Below are 15,702 nucleotides of genomic sequence, written 5' to 3' on the forward strand. Positions count from 1 at the left end.
TAAATCAAGTGGCAAACATACCCAACATACCTAATTTTTGAGTATCTATCGGATAAACTTGAGTTTTATTAATGTCCTGTTCATTCAAACTTTTTACACATGTGTCAGTAATTTATTTAGGGAACAGCCGCTATTAATTCCAACAAACCGCATGAGTCTGAGTTTGACTATTAGCTCGTTTATAATCCTCGGTGACTCCCGCCTCTGAATTGTGTAACAGTGTGAGCACCGCCCACCTGCCCCCTTCCCTTTCGGATGTGGCCAATGTTTTCCAGGAAATGAACAACTGAAACCTCCCCACGAATCACTCAAACTCCGGCGACGACACGTTTAGTTTACAACCGTAGCAGTTGTTAATTGTTAACGGTGTCTCTCTCTCTCTTTTTAAATTTTATTTTATAACATGTCTGCGGAGGTCTGCAGGGAAACAGCGGAACATCCCAGACTCCTGAAGCTGTCATCCGCCCTGTTTTACGCCGGTAGTTCGTTTCTGATCACCGTGGTGAACAAAACCGTGCTGACCAGCTTCAGGTGGGGTTTTGTCGTCCTTGTCATCGAGTCAGTGTTTCTCAAACTTCACAGGAGGCTTGCTCGGCGAAAGTAATTCCACTGTAACACATGTACTATTTGTGACTCTGCAGATTTCCCTCCTACCTGTTTCTGGGAATTGGACAGGTAAGTTGTGCAGGTGTTCGTGTGATTCATCTCTCTTCAGTGCGAGGCAAACAAAGACTAATATTTCTTTCTGTTTAGATGATTACTACGATTGTCGTCCTTTATTTGGCCAAAAAAAGCAACACGGTGAAATTTCCAGACTTTGACAGGAGCGTTGTCTTGAAAGTAAGAGCTTCTCCCCTTTTTCTAGGTTTTACTTTAAAGCTGAGTTATTATTCATACCTGTCTAACTCACTTTAGATGTAGGCTTACGGCCGCAAACTTTAACCAACACAAAGTAGCAGGAGGAATTTTATTATTACAGTTTTTCTTGATTGCTTTCCAGCAGTTGTCAACTAAAAACTGAGCATCGCTCACCAGCAAAGTGACACATTTTGCTTGCAGAAGCCTCAAACCATTTAAAATATGAAGCAAAAGCAAATATTGGCTTCAAGCAATACAACTGGCAACCAAGAGTATGAGCTGTCCCTGTCTGTCATTACATAATGGGCAACAAAATGCAACCATTGGTTCACCACTACTTGTCATTGTAGTTTATTACATCCCTTTCATGCCTTTGGCACTTTTTCCTCCTTGTAAAAGATTGGACCCAGAATCAGAGATGCTTTGATGCAGTTCGTATTGATTCCCTGACATTTTTATCAAACTGTGGCTGAAAACTCAAATGTCACAGACAAAACTGTAAATGAAAACCAAAATAAGATCTATTGGAGAATAAAAAAAACTCTTGCTATTGACTGAGTGGTTCCCAGTTTCCTTCAGTCAATGAGAAAAACTGTAACCCCTGTAACCTCTGTTTGTTTTCTCCCCTTGGAAGTCACCAAGGATATTCCAACTTTACAGGTTTATTTTTGTCTACTTTTTCCTGGCTAGGTCTCTTAAGAAGTTTAATCTTCAAACAAATATTCACCAACTCTGAGGATTTTAAACCATTAAAATGTCAGTTAATTTATATGACGTTGTAATTTACAGTCTGGCAAACTGTCTCAGATTTCATAATAATTCAACATACTTTCAACTAAAAAAGATAAATAGTGGTTTGTCTTTTAATTTCTAGGATCGTCCAAGTTTCTGACGAAAGGTTTTTTTGTGAAACAATATTTACAGTCTGTTGAAGAATTTGGGTATCTTGTGATTTTGCTCATTTGACAGCATTTAACGTAACAAAACTGATTCCACGCAACATCAATTTGGCCTTGAATTTTATAGACTAGTGTGTCAAATCATGAGAAAAGTATTTAATAGTGGCCAGTTACAAATTTTGCTTCTCTTTGATACTCCTGTGATGTCAGAGGGTTAACAAACCAAGTCACGAGAGAGCTGAAACAAAGATAGTTCAGTGTCGTGGTCCAGGAGAAGGTTCGTAATCTCAGAGATTAAAACTGTCAGCTTCAACTGTAACAAATGCAATCAGGAAGTGGAAAACCACAGGCACAGATGCTGTTAAACTCAGACCTGTAGGGTCAGGAAACGTCCAGGAGCAGCAGCGGGCTAATAGTTTCAGGTAACCCACAGATCACCCCCAAAGACCTGCGAGAACATTTTGTGCCGGATTCTTCCTGGAGCAAACTGATGAGACACAAATATGTTTTTGGTCATAACAAAAAGTGGCTTTGGATGTGGTGGATGTCCCATCATGCCGTGAGGCTGTGTGGTTAGTTCAGGGATCGGGTCCCCTGTTGAAGTCGAGGCTGGGATGTCATAAAGCCAGTATCAATATATTCTTCAGGATAATGTACAAGCATCAATCACAAAGTAGGAGCTTTGAGCCATTTTCCCTCAGGAAAAATACAAGCAAGACATGTTTAGAACTGCTAATTTTGCAAAAAAGTAACATAGTTTAAATTTTTGATAAGTTGATGGATATCATTTCTACCTTGGAATGTTGAGATTCTAAAGAAAACATTTTCTGACCTGATTTAAGACAAATGGATCTACAAATATATTACTGCTTCTCTGAGTCATTGTACCATATAAAAGACTAAAGAATCTGCTAAAACATCCATTTGTTATATGTCTGTCTTTAAAAAAAAAGTATCATTTTTATCCAGTGTTATTAAATGGCACTTTCTCTTTGGACAGGTTGCAGACCTTTGCTCTGGAGTCTTTTACAATAACCACGTTAAAGCCTTTCGGATCTCTTAGGATACATATCTTGATTAAAACCATTAGGAGAATGTTTAAAATACACATAATGCTAATATCACTTATGTAAAATTATAAAACGGGGTGGAGAGAGTTAAATTTGGCCTTGGATATGGAAGACTCTCCAGTGACGTTTCCTGCTGAGGTTAAGAGGTCGTTTGATCTGGGGAAGTCTTTAATAACTTTTTGTTTTAGTGAAATGCTTTTGTGAACGTCTACATCTGGTTATCCAGCTGCATTAGTGCTTCTTAGTAAAAAATAAAAAACACACCGCTTTATAGTATGTTCAAATGCTTTCATCTTGTTTTTAATTTATTTATTTTTTTACAGATGTTCCCTCTACCGTTGCTGTATGTTGGAAACCATGTGACAGGACTGGCAAGCACCAAAAAGCTCAGGTTTGAATCCGTCTTACTTGAAGAACACCCTTATATTTTAATGCTTATTGAATTTTACCACACAGTGGTCGCTCTTTAACACCTCTTTCTCAGTTTACCCATGTTTACAGTGTTACGGAAATTCACTATACTGATGACCATGATCTTGGAAGCTTATTTATTAAGGTGAGAACTCTCTACAGCCTTTGGACTGGAAAGATTATATATTTTAAAACTGATTAGTTGTGTTACGAAGAGTTTTGTGTTTGTTTTTTTGCTTTCTCAGGAAAACATTTTCTAGACGTATAATTTGCAGCGTTGTGACGATAGTCTTTGGGGCCATGGTAGCTGCCAGGTACAGACCTTCTCTCATATGATTTATTTGTTTTACAGATTAAACGTTTGTAATCTGGTTGTGGTGCAGATTGTCGGATTTTTCTTACTTTTCTTTTCGTCCGTGTTAGTTCTGACCTGGCCTTTGACGTGGAGGCCTACACTTTCATTCTGGTGAACGACGCCTTCACTGCAGCCACTGGTGTTTACACCAAAAAGAAACTTGGTGATCAGGTACCATTTACCGCACAGCCTACATGGTATTGATTCAGTTAATATCCATGTGTGTTATTTTAAATTGTACTATATACTAACGCGTTTACTTGATTAAAAAGATTTTCAAATAGGCAAAAGTTTTAAACTAACTTTAATCTCATTAGACATTTGCTTAGAAGGAGCCAAATTCTCTTTAAAAATAGTCTTGGTTTTTTCTATGGCTTTTGAAGGTCTGTCCTATTTTTTCTTTGGACTTTGGCTGCTTTTATGTTTATTTTTCAATCACTTATTACACCTGACTGTGACTGTGAATTGAGCAGTGTTCAAGAAAGCAATATCCAAAGAAGATGAATAGTATCCGAAAATTATGGCTTTTAAGAATAAATGGGAAAAAAAACCCAGAAAAACCTGACAGATCCATCGTTCTTCATATCATCATTGTCTTTATGTTAACGGTTCCAAATCTGTTCTAGGAACATTTCTGATTTCATTGCTGCAAGAAAGATTTGTCCATAGATTATAAAGAGAAGTAAACCGTACATATTTTTGTACTTGCCAATTTTTATTGAAAGGAGGATAAAAGATTCTTGATTTTTCTTAAGATTTATTCAAAGTTAATTGTCTTATCCTCTTCTCGGTGATTCCTGCATTATTTTCAATCAGGAACAAATGTTTTAGTGAAATACAAATAGTTTTACATCTAAATCTGCCAGTTGTATGAATAAATTTGGGATTAACTGTATTTGACAAAAGTTAAGTTACCTGCGTATTAAAAACAACATTTTCAATCTTTTCATCTTTCCTTCTGTTTCTGCACAGAGCCTTGGGAAGTACGGCGTCTTATTCTACAATGCGCTCATCATCGTCCTCCCCACTCTCTTGGCCAGTGCATTCACTGGAGATTTACACAAGGTACAAAACAATACTATTGATTAGTAGCCCAAAATTGAGGGGGGGAGGGTTTGTTTTGTTTTTTTCCACTATTTGTGTTTTCATCCCCAGGCTCTCTCATTTGAAGACTGGAGCGATGTTGCATTTATTTCATGCTTCCTTCTGTCCTGCTTCATGGGGTATGTCACAGCAACAAAATCCAACACATTCAGTCACAGTCAGTCCTTTGCTGCATTGATGAACTCGTAAACTTGTCTGTTTTTTTTCATCAGATTTGTATTGATGTACTCAATAGTCCTCTGCAGCTATTATAACTCAGCACTTATGACTACAGTTGTTGGGGCCTTAAAGGTAAGAGCGAGCTGGTGAGAAGCTTTTGAAAGAACCAAACGATTTTCACACAGAGCAGGAAACTGAGACCTCAACCTGTCGTTTCACCTTCAGTCTCAAGCAGGAACTCAACTTCCCAGTTGTTTTTTTGCTTTTGGCTTTTCATGTTTACTGCGAATTGAAAGAAAGAAAACGTTTCACAGGTTTTGTTTTGATTAATCGATTGTTATTTGATCTTCCTCCTCAGAATGTGGCCGTAGCTTACATCGGCATTTTTGTGGGTGGAGACTACATGTTCTCATGGATTAACTTCCTCGGCCTCAGCATTTGGTAAGAATTTTACTGTGGCTTCGTTTTTCTACTGGTGTCATAATTCCCATCAATAGAAATAGAATACCATGTGAAGCATAAGCTTTCACTCAAACAAATGAAGTTGCCCTTCAGTCAAATCTCCACTGCATGAACGAAATCTTTTGCACATATTTTCTGGATTTATCTTGGCAAAGGTCACTTTTCCACACTCAGTTTCTCAAATTTATGTTGCAGTTGTTATAACAGTTTGGAAATCTGAGAGAGGAACATTTGCAAAATAAAGTTTTATTCTCTGCATGTCCCACAAACCATTGCACAAACCATTACACAACACAAAGCTCAAGTTGGATTTTAATTTGGCAAAGTGATAAAGGGCTCTTTTAATTATTATTATTATTATTTATTTATTTATTTTTTGCTGTATCAGATCAGCTCCCTGTGCAAAATCTGCATTGCGTAGATCACACAGAATATTTTCTTTAAAGCAGAATTTACCATGTTTAAGATTTACATGTTAAAACTCTCTTCTGGACGTGTCCACAAGATCCAACATTGTCAACTTTAAAGCAGTTGCTGGCCGTCAAAATGAAAAAGGATAAACACGTTTTATTGTGACATTTTTGCGTTTTTACCTAACCAACAGAAAAACCTCAATATTTTTAATAAAATGAACACTATGGTCTGATTTTGTGAAAAAGGATCTCAACCTAAATTTCTGCTTTTCTTTTTTATGTCCTGTCCAACAGAGTGACACTGAATTGTTGTGTGACAATTCAGTGTCAAGCACAGCCACGATGCTCCACTTGATTTATTTATATGAAACTTTACTAGATTTTTATTTTTATTTTTTTCAAATCTAATGGACACAGAGAAAAAGAGAAAAGAAAAAGACAAAGGTGGGGAAAAGGTTTTAAGGGAAAGAAGATAGAAGTAGAGAAAACACCTTGGAAGTCTGTTTCTAGTCCTGCAGAGAGAGGATTAAAAACAAAACTGAGAAACCACATTCCAAACAACATATATGTGAATCATTTTTACTATTATATATGCATAAGCTGTTTGTTGTTCTGGTTTCTTCTCACTGAGAAGTACACGACACAACCTAACGTAAATATCATTTGTGCCATTCTCAAATAGAGATGAAGAGCTGCATGAACACCCTGGTCTGGAGCACAAAAAGCCCTTTTGGACTTTAGAATGAGCAGACCGATAATGACTGTTCTCAGTCAGTAACTCAACAACCAGACTGAGTTTGACTTAAAATGGAGGATAAATAATATTTGGATATGAATAAACATTAAAAATAAAAACCCTGCTTTATAATATTCTGGAAACTCGAGCATTTTCTCTACTCGTCTGGACCTGGAAAAGTCATTTTCATACTTTTTCAAGGCTGTGTAGGAACCTTATGCAATTCACTCTACAGAAAAATGTTCGCATCGTTTTACTCGTACTTGTCATTTTCTTTGCAGCATGTCAGGAGGATTAGTCTACTCATACCTCACCTTCAACAGCAGCCAACCGCCTGGAAATAAAGCAGAAGGAACTCAAGAGCAGAAGATTTTCATTCCTGAGGATTTATCAAGGAAGGACTGAGGAAAAGGGGAAACTTCAGCCACCAGGTGGCCTTATCCTGCTTCACATTGGAGCATTTCATTAATTCACCACTTTGTTGTGTCTCTCGTTTTATACTATGAACAGATCTATTAACACTCATTCCTAAAGCTATTTAATTTAGATTTTAAAGCAACGCCAAATAAACAAAAATTCCCACAATCACGTCTGTCAGATTCAGTGAATGTTTATTGATGATCAACAATGAGATAACAGTGTGGACAGCCTGTCAGGAGTAAATAAAAACATCTACCAGCAAGCAGGATCACCCTATACTGTCAAACATGAACACTGCTGAAGGATGTTAGAAGCAAAAAACACAAAGAAACTAAAATTAAACTTCGAAGCTTTATGTAAATAGTGTGCATACTCATTTTATCTTCTAAAGAACACTATATTTATATATATATTAAATGCCTTAATTTACTCAAACCACAAAACAGACTAAGGGGTTGAAGCTCTTCCTAATATATTATCATTGGGCTCATTAAATCATTTGGATTTTTCTTCTTTTGGATTATTATTTTGCCTCTTTCAAGGGTAATTTGCAAACCAGATTGAAAGGACACAGCCAGATTAAAACCAGAGGCAGAACATCAGCGAGGGGCTTCGTACAGTGTTAAACGATGTAGTGTCACGTTGCTAAAATTACAAAACAAAAGAGGGGAAAACAAATCCAAACCCACCCAGCAACATTCAAATCAGTTTATGAAAATAAAAACCATTTCCAGAACAAACAATGAATCAAATCTTTACTGCATTGCAAGCTTAATCCGAGCCTCTCCGGGCGGTAAGTGCTTCATCGTGACTTTGATGTTTTACAAACTTTGGATTCTGTCACACTTTTAAAATTATGATTCCAGCACTCGACTATGTGAACAAGATGTCAGCAAAAAAAAAAAAAAAAAATCGTAGAAAGGAAGTGAAATAAATATTGAAAAATTAAAATGAGATGACAGAATTGCCACACTGTTATGATGCCATGTCAGTATCACACCTGGTCTGTCAGCTTTTAATATAAAAGACGACGACCCACTGAAAGGAAAACGACTTCTCACCCGCAGGCTTTCTCTTGTCACCAGACATGGGCCAATATTTAGATTATTACTGCAAAGAAATCCTAAATAAAAACACTATGGCATTTAAACTAAATGAATAACGTGACCTAATTTACTTCATAAAAAGAAAAAAAATATTTCTTATCCTACTGATTGTATTCTTTTTCTTTTTTTAATATTTTGATCTATAGACATAAGATAAAATATCGTTAGTAGTTTAGGTAGAAGTACAAGATAATATCTGGTTAACTGGTCAAACTATTCAGGAAAAGAAATAAGTGCAATCCTTTTCTTTCAGCCAGTTAACTAGCAGTGTGCAGCATCAGACCGGGGTGAGGTGAAAGGTGTGCTTACACACTGTGCTCTGAGAAAACTTACACACTTTTTAGGCCCCTCAGCCTGTAAGCTTTTCCTTTCCATTAAAGAGGCATTGTCTTATTGTTGAAGTTGCTTTTTCTTTAAATAACACAACTCCTTGTGTTATTTGTGATCGGAAATATTCACAAACTACCAAAAGTTGCCTTTCTTCTAAGCAAGAGAGGAAGATAATGCCATGCTTTAGACAGCTGTCAGGCAGCAGACAGTTCTCGCTCACATTGGCACTTTCTGCAGTTTTAAAATGGTGCAATCCTAAAGCGCAAGAGGAGTTTGTATTTTTTTCAAAGTACTTCCAAATAACAGACTTTTTTCTTATAGATAAAGAAATTAAAAATCTAAGAGCCTTTTTTCAGCCAGCTGATTGGCAGTGTGCATAACCCACAGAACTGGAGAAAATCCCATTTTAAAAACTTCAAACTACAGAGAAGGTGTTATGGCCAATGGAAGCCTTTTTTTTTTTTTTTTTTTTTTTGGGAGACTGGAACATTTTAAAACCTTTCTAGTGCTAACTGGCCCATGCCTGGTTGTGACAAGAAAAACTGAATTGTTAACAGAAACTATGAATCCAGAACACAGAATATGGTCGACTACTTTGCTGGTTCTGCAGAACATGGCAGCATAAAAGGGCTGAGATTTTTTATTTTATTATTATTATTTTTTTTGGTTTAGTTTAGTTTTTAAAACCTTCTGCATGATCAGACTTCTGGATTACGCTTGCAATGATTGGCTGTCATGTGCTTCGTTTTGTCGCTGCTCGCCCGGTTTGTGAACAGAGTAGTAACAGTGAGGCTAAAACTATTTCACTTTAGTTTTCTCAGTTCATCTGGGCCATCTGACAGCTGGATCTGTGACCACACCCTGTATCATTCGGTCCATCTGAGCTTAATCCACACACATATATATATATGTATGTATATATATATGTATATATACATCAGTCATACACTTATTCCCACAATATACTTAAAAACTCGTTACCAAAGTGCAAAACAAAATCAAATTAAAACATAATAGGTATTCTTCCTTTGCCTTTAGAAGACAGAGGAAAGAGACATTCTTCATGTTGTCAAACCTACGTTTATAGCAGCCAAAAAGATAAAATGGAAGCTGAGTAAGGTGCTTTAGCTTGTGCCTTCCTGGTGCTGAGAGGGAGGGAGTGATTCTGTGCTTTAACACGGATCTCAGGCCAAGTCCGATTCTTTCACAAAGTCTGGTTTTACAACTAAACTAGGCATTGATCTGCGTTTATGAAGAACTTATAGCTACAGCACGTTCTGCAGGAAGGCGGAATAGAGGAGGTCGGGTTGGTGGGAGCTTAGGGCGACAGGTTGTTGGCCAGCTCAATGAGGGCCAGGGCGCCGTGGAGACGCTCTCTCTGCTCCTGCAGGCGCCGCTTGGCCGCCCCGCCCTGGTTACCCTTCTCCTCCTCCATGGCCTCTGGCTCCTCTCCGTTCTCCTCGTCAGAGTGGAGGAACTCCATGGGATCTTGCTGCTCCTGGTCCTCTGCGCTCGCCTTGCCCTGCGGCTTCATCATCTTGGTGGTTGTAGGAGCACGCTGCTCGCGGGTTTGCCAGTACCTGGAGGATTAAGGAGGATATTATAATCTAAATGTGGCAGTGCATCTGCAGGGTTGATGGGTTTTGATATGGGTTGCTGCCCAGGGCGACACAGCCTATGTGGGTGGCAGGAGCACAAACAAAATGTAAATCCCATCTGTCTGTTGCATCTTGAATAACTTTTCTGTTGCTTATTTGCTTGTCCAGTCAATGGAAAATGGATGCTCACAGTGTAAACACATTAGCAGCATCTTATTTAGCACGACTGTAAAGACTTTTTTGGTGAACCTGAACAAATATGTTGTTTTGATGAGAGTCTAGAAAAGCGAAATTTTAATTAAAAAATGTTTAAAAATTGAGTGGCCGGCCCACGACATGATTTATGCAAAAAACCACCACTGCTATGAATATTTCTTTGTTTGTTTAAGGCTACAATAATAATAAAATTATACACTGCCCTGGACTAAAACAGCCAGAAGCCATTTCACAGCTTACCAAGCTGCATTTCCTTTGAATACTTTAGATTTGCTCTAAGAAAAAATCCACAGATAAGTAGGTTTTCTGCACATAATTTAGAAATATGTTCCACTGAAAATGAGTCTAGTTGGAGGTCCACTGTTCACAACTGAATTAAATTGTGTAAAATTTGAGCGTTTTTAGAACCATGTATCTCCAAAATTCATAGAAAAACACTTGATTACAATAAAAAATAAACAAGACAGCAGGTCTCGGGCACCAAATCGAGGTGTGAATAATCCAGAGTCCATTCCCTCAAATCTGACTGGAACTGAACTATTAACTGGATTAAAGTGACTTTCAGACAGAGACTGTGTTTCAGAGCTGAAGAATAACATGCTCATCTCGTGATATTTGTGTTGATTAAAAATGAATTTAAGAAAATTATTGTTTCAGAACTAAGACTAAAGATAATACTAATAATTACTAATGGACACAGAGGGGATACTTTGAGAGAGGCTATTAAGCTCCTGGAAGCAACTTTTGTGTTCTACACCATCAAAGATGGTCAATCTGAAACTTTGCTTTTCTGCTCAGTTTCTGTAGAGGGACTTTACTCACTTAGCCAGCCACTCAGCCACTGCCTTGTTGTCCACAGACTGAGCCTTTCCCAGACCCGCCTTCGGTTCTTCTCTGTTCAGACGAGAGAAAGGATGCTTGGGGCAATGACGGTTTGCATGGGTGAACCGACTGCCGCATCCTGCATACAGAAAAAAAAAGAGACATGAATAAACACATCTACAGTCCTATGAGAGCACTGAATCTGTATGAGAAGAATTAAAGATGGTAATAATAGTAAATGAAGTCCATCTCTGTATTAATTAGACATGCAGTATTTACTCATGTTGTGTTTTCAGGTACTTTCCAAGTGCTCCAACTGACCCCCCCCTTTAATAACACTGGAAAGTACCTAGAGGTGACTAAAGGTGAAAGTGTGGGCTTGATTTAAATGACCTACAAATGAATCTGTTAATCTTTCTTTTTCTTTCGTTTTTTTTTAAAGTATGTCTGACGCACCTTTCTCTGAGCAGACAAACGGCTTTTCTCCAGTGTGGAGCCGCTGGTGAGTCTTCAGCTGACCGCTCTGGACAAACGCCTTCCCGCAGTTAGGGTAGTCGCACAGATAGGGTCTCTCTCCTAGATGGGAGAAAAATAAATAAATAAATGAATGAAGAAAAAATGTTTTGCCATTTTCAGAACAAATACACTTTCACCTTTACACGAGCCAAGAAATATTTCCTGGTAGAAAACCAAAGAGAGAGATTCAAATTCCAGACTCAGATTTATAACATGTAGGACATTAGAGCATACATCCTTTATCTAAATCTGTTCCATTATGAAAACGTTACACAAATAACGCTCTGCTCCTTGGCTGCTGATGCAGCATTGCAGTAAAGGGAAGTTTCACAACTTTTGAGTTTGATCTAGAGCAGCGTTTCTCAGTTCCGGTCCTCAGGGACCGCTGCCTGCATTGGATGTGTCTCTGTTCCAGAACATCTGATTCAAATGAATGCCTGACATCCTCTGCAAGCTGTAAAATCTTTGGTCAAGAAGTGTGAAATAGCTAAAGATGCACCAATCGGGTTTTTCTCTTCACCAATAAAGATTATTGTTGAGGTTCGACCTTTTGATTTTTCTCCCTTAAAGACTTTAGCACAAGAGACAAGATGTGCTATAGGTATCTTGATAGAGATAATAATCATTAATCCAGTAGTAAATTAAAGTATTAGAAATATATTTCCCATTTGTGAATGCATTGAGCTTTAACTTTTAGCTGATATGGATCAAATTTCACCCCATTGGTAAACTAAATATAATGAAGGTTCTCACATTTTGACACCTTTAATGAATAAAGAGAAAATATTTTATTTCTTATTTTTTAGCATTTGACCTGCTGGTCATCCATCAGAGCCATTGAAGGAAAAATGTAGATTTAACTCTTTTTTGTAATGTAAGACAAGCAAATATCTGGAAACCTTACAGTTAAGCTAAAAAAGAAAACATGTTTTCATATTGGAGTATACTACTATGGCTGTAATAAAGGTATCAATTTTGATGGATGCCTTTAGTACATCCATCTAGTCATACTGCCATTTAAAACATCTGCCAAACCCACCTGTGTGTGTTCTCTTATGAGCCTGCAGGGACTTCTCTCTGGGGAACACCCGGTTGCAGATGTTGCATCGGATGCGGCTGGAGGAGGTCTCGCCCTCGCTTATCAGCTCCCGCACCGTGTCTGCTCGGGGCCGGCCTCTCCGGATACCATCCTGACAACCAGATATAATCTGATCTTTAGCACAGACAAACCTGGATGAAGCTCATTTCAGCAGAACAGTGCCATGTGATGTCCTAATTTTTCAGTCTCTTAGCCCTGGATAGGGTCACCCGCTGAACTATTGCAGCCAATAACACTGACATTTAACCAATTCTACTGGCTTAGCTCTCTGGTCTATTTCTCTCCAAGACAGAGCTGATAATAGAGCTATTGATGCCTTTAACTTTGTTTGCTCTCTTTCAGATATACTTCTGTGTTTTGTGCTTCTGCTCTCAACCACTAGATGTATGTCTACTCAAGTTCTTCCTGCATCTGCTGGAGGTTTCTGGGTGTTTTATTGCAGTCATTTCTTTCCCCTGTCGCCACATGCTTGTTCATAAACACAGACACATTTAGCCAAACTTCTTGCTACATGATTTACTGTTGTATTATAAATATATTATAATTATGATTCTGAATGTGGCTACATAACTATATTTGAAAAGTTAATGGTTTTATTTGGACTGATTTCCATGTATCTGTATATGAATTGAACTCGTTTGTACAGTTGAAATTTGTTGTAATTTGGCTCTATGCAAGAAACATAACATAATTATATAGGTCAAAGTATCTTAGTGATTCAGGCTCATTAATTTTGTGAAATGGCTTAGAAGCCAAAAATGCTCAGTTAAGTAATTTTTGAATTATACCGGCATATATTTAATTAGTTCCATTTTCAACATCAGTCTTCAACACACATAAATATTCATGCGTTTTCTGAAATTGTAACCTCTCAAATGCCAGTTTAAATAGTACCAGCATCCAAAATCTGCAGTGACGCCAATTGCGATAATTTTTTATCTTAGCAACATTTTAGACATTGTTAAAGAGGTCATTCTATTTCAGTCCTATTCTATGAACGGATAGGACTGAAAAAGAGATTTTGCCACCGGTGAATAAAATAGGAAAAATAAAAATCAAGTTGCAGCAGCGTATTCAGACTATATTTAAATATGTTGCGGAAACACAAGTTGATCCATTAAAACGTCAGAACTGACTCCACGATACCCCGTTTTGTCAAATTTAACCCCATGTGCATAAACACAGCCAACATTAAAAAGAAAAAGAAAAGAAAAAGAAAATATAACATCGAGAAGTGTTATTGTAACATGTCAGTTATTATGTCCATGAGTGTAAATCGTACTAGTTTCATTGTAACTCATTCACTTCCGGTTACATTTTTGGCGCGCGGCCTCACGTCATGTTTCAGAGCAGCTGCAGGGTTTAAAATCCAGCATGTCACACCCTAATGCGCGGGCGTTTTTTAAATGACTCTCCATCTTGTCCACATTCAGCATAAATAACACACACACACACACACACACACTTTAACCCCTTCCTGACTGGGGTTTATTCACTGTCTTTAAATGCTGATTTATGCATCTCTGAACAACACCTATGCAGTTACAAGTTGTTACTAGTTGCAATTTCTGACAACAGAGATGTGTCAAAGTATCAAACTCCAATAAAGATACCATATATAAAAATCTATGGATTAGCTCATCTAAAAATCAGCATCATGCAGGGTTGGGGCAGATATTTAAAAACAATCTGTTTACCTTGATCTGATCAGGAGAAGGAGCTGTGTCCGCCTCTCTGGCTGTCTGTGACCCGGTTGGGGACGCGGCCCCGCTCGCCGAGCCCGGGCTCAGGGTTACATTGTGGGCGTTTTCCCCCCATTTCCAAGGGTAGACCATGAAGTCGCTGAAACCTGGACTTGTGGGAGTCAGAGTCTCCACTTTCCTGGGTTTGATCGGAGTCTTGATGACAGAAACCAAAACTCTTTTGGGTGAGTCGTTGCAGAAAATGACGTGCGGATGCTTGCTGTCGGCCATTGTGAGTACAGTAATAGTACACGTGCCTAAAAACGCAAGTAAAATAGTTAAAAGTTGCTGTCTGTTTACAAAAAGAATCGATAAATATGTCCTAAATGGCGGGTCTTCAGTCTGGGCTGAATATGTCCTTCATTTCCATAGAGGTATGCAAAAAAATAGTTTGTTACAGAGTATCCTAAAAGTTTCCAAACAGGGAGCACAGAGTAACAGACCCCTTCGGCCGGAACCGCTCCTCTGAACTGACCGGTTGCGCCCACAAATGTGTGGTCCCGCGTTGCAAACTCCCGCCTGAGGACTCTGCCATCCAATACGCTGGAGAAATCTAGCCCCACGTGTCAGCGGCAGCCAATAGCAGCGATGTTCGCGTTAGCTCTATTAGCCAATCAGAAAAAGAATCACTCACTTATGCGCAGACTAGTTTTTGGCCAATGGAATTTAAACACCTGACGCGCGCTCTTGTAAGTTGACACCGATTTTGGCCAATGAGGATGAACAGAACGTGCAAGATAGCCAATCAGAAGGAAGAGCGGTTAACTTCATGTAGCAGATGGCTCCTTCCCGCGTTTAGGAGTCTGTTTATGTTATTACATGTTTTTTTTTACTTTAAAGGGAACGGAAAAGGCCCAGAAGCGCCAAAATGACGTAATCGTTTTAGGGTGGAAACAAAGGGTGCACTGTTTTAGGAGAATAGAAATCGAAACGTAAAGTTATAAGGGATTTACTAGAGAGAAAATGTATTTATATTTTGGCTTTCATAAACTTCACTATTTCTGTGTTTAAAAGATGTTTGTGTCATCCCTTTTATATTAATCAATATTACAACCTTTCATAGCTCACAAGCTCATTTTCATTTCAAAGGCCTTCATTGAAAAATAGATTAAATTTATAAAAACTCTCAAAAAGTTTCTAAAGCCCATTAAGATCTAGGGACTTTCTGGACCACGGTCAACTGAATCCCATTGCAAAGGGTTGATCTTATAGCAGGGCATCATCAGGACAGTTGGGTAACAACAGGACGGGAGACCAACAGTACGGCAGTTGCAGTGTCAGGTCAAACCCTCTATTGACTCAGAATAAAATAAAATAAATCTGGAGAGAAACCTGAAGGTGGTACTCTGGTGTTAGACCAGTGATGGAAGAGGAAGACCTAACAGT

General features: G+C 38.3%; 2 protein-coding genes across 2 annotated transcripts; one reads left to right on the plus strand and one right to left on the minus strand.

Moving 5' to 3' along the window:
* The first annotated feature begins 213 nt into the window (after positions 1 to 213).
* slc35d2 (solute carrier family 35 member D2) lies at positions 214 to 7,052 on the plus strand. Its single transcript, XM_044110583.1, has 12 exons — positions 214 to 531; positions 642 to 675; positions 754 to 840; positions 3,151 to 3,218; positions 3,312 to 3,383; positions 3,484 to 3,552; positions 3,662 to 3,764; positions 4,566 to 4,658; positions 4,749 to 4,816; positions 4,910 to 4,988; positions 5,215 to 5,297; positions 6,749 to 7,052. The coding sequence occupies exons 1-12, from the start codon at positions 404 to 406 to the stop codon at positions 6,870 to 6,872; spliced, it is 1,008 nt and encodes a 335-aa protein (XP_043966518.1). The 5' UTR covers positions 214 to 403; the 3' UTR covers positions 6,873 to 7,052.
* A 7-nt stretch (positions 7,053 to 7,059) lies between these two features.
* On the minus strand, positions 7,060 to 14,837 carry znf367 (zinc finger protein 367). The gene is made up of 5 exons (XM_044110584.1): positions 14,272 to 14,837; positions 12,515 to 12,665; positions 11,416 to 11,535; positions 10,960 to 11,098; positions 7,060 to 9,903 (listed from the first exon to the last, which is right to left on the minus strand). Exons 1-5 carry the CDS (start codon positions 14,545 to 14,547, stop codon positions 9,642 to 9,644), a joined length of 948 nt encoding a protein of 315 aa, XP_043966519.1. The 5' UTR covers positions 14,548 to 14,837; the 3' UTR covers positions 7,060 to 9,641.
* Between the last annotated feature and the right edge of the window lie 865 nt (positions 14,838 to 15,702).

This window comes from Gambusia affinis, linkage group LG03 (assembly GCF_019740435.1).
Source record: "Gambusia affinis linkage group LG03, SWU_Gaff_1.0, whole genome shotgun sequence".
Lineage (NCBI taxonomy): Eukaryota > Metazoa > Chordata > Actinopteri > Cyprinodontiformes > Poeciliidae > Gambusia > Gambusia affinis.

Bases quoted from the DNA above. Each gene is read 5' to 3' on its own strand.
- slc35d2 (XM_044110583.1), top strand. From the start codon at position 404: ATGTCTGCGGAGGTCTGCAGGGAAACAGCGGAACATCCCAGACTCCTG. The intron at 3,384-3,483 runs GTGAGAACTCTC...TTGCTTTCTCAG, and splicing joins TTGGAAGCTTATTTATTAAG to GAAAACATTTTCTAGACGTA. The intron at 5,298-6,748 runs GTAAGAATTTTA...TTTTCTTTGCAG, and splicing joins TTCCTCGGCCTCAGCATTTG to CATGTCAGGAGGATTAGTCT.
- znf367 (XM_044110584.1), bottom strand. From the start codon at position 14,547: ATGGCCGACAGCAAGCATCCGCACGTCATTTTCTGCAACGACTCACCC. The intron at 11,536-12,514 runs GTGGGTTTGGCA...TCTCCCATCTAG, and splicing joins TCATAAGAGAACACACACAG to GAGAGAGACCCTATCTGTGC. The intron at 9,904-10,959 runs GTGAGTAAAGTC...TTAATCCTCCAG, and splicing joins GTGGCTGAGTGGCTGGCTAA to GTACTGGCAAACCCGCGAGC.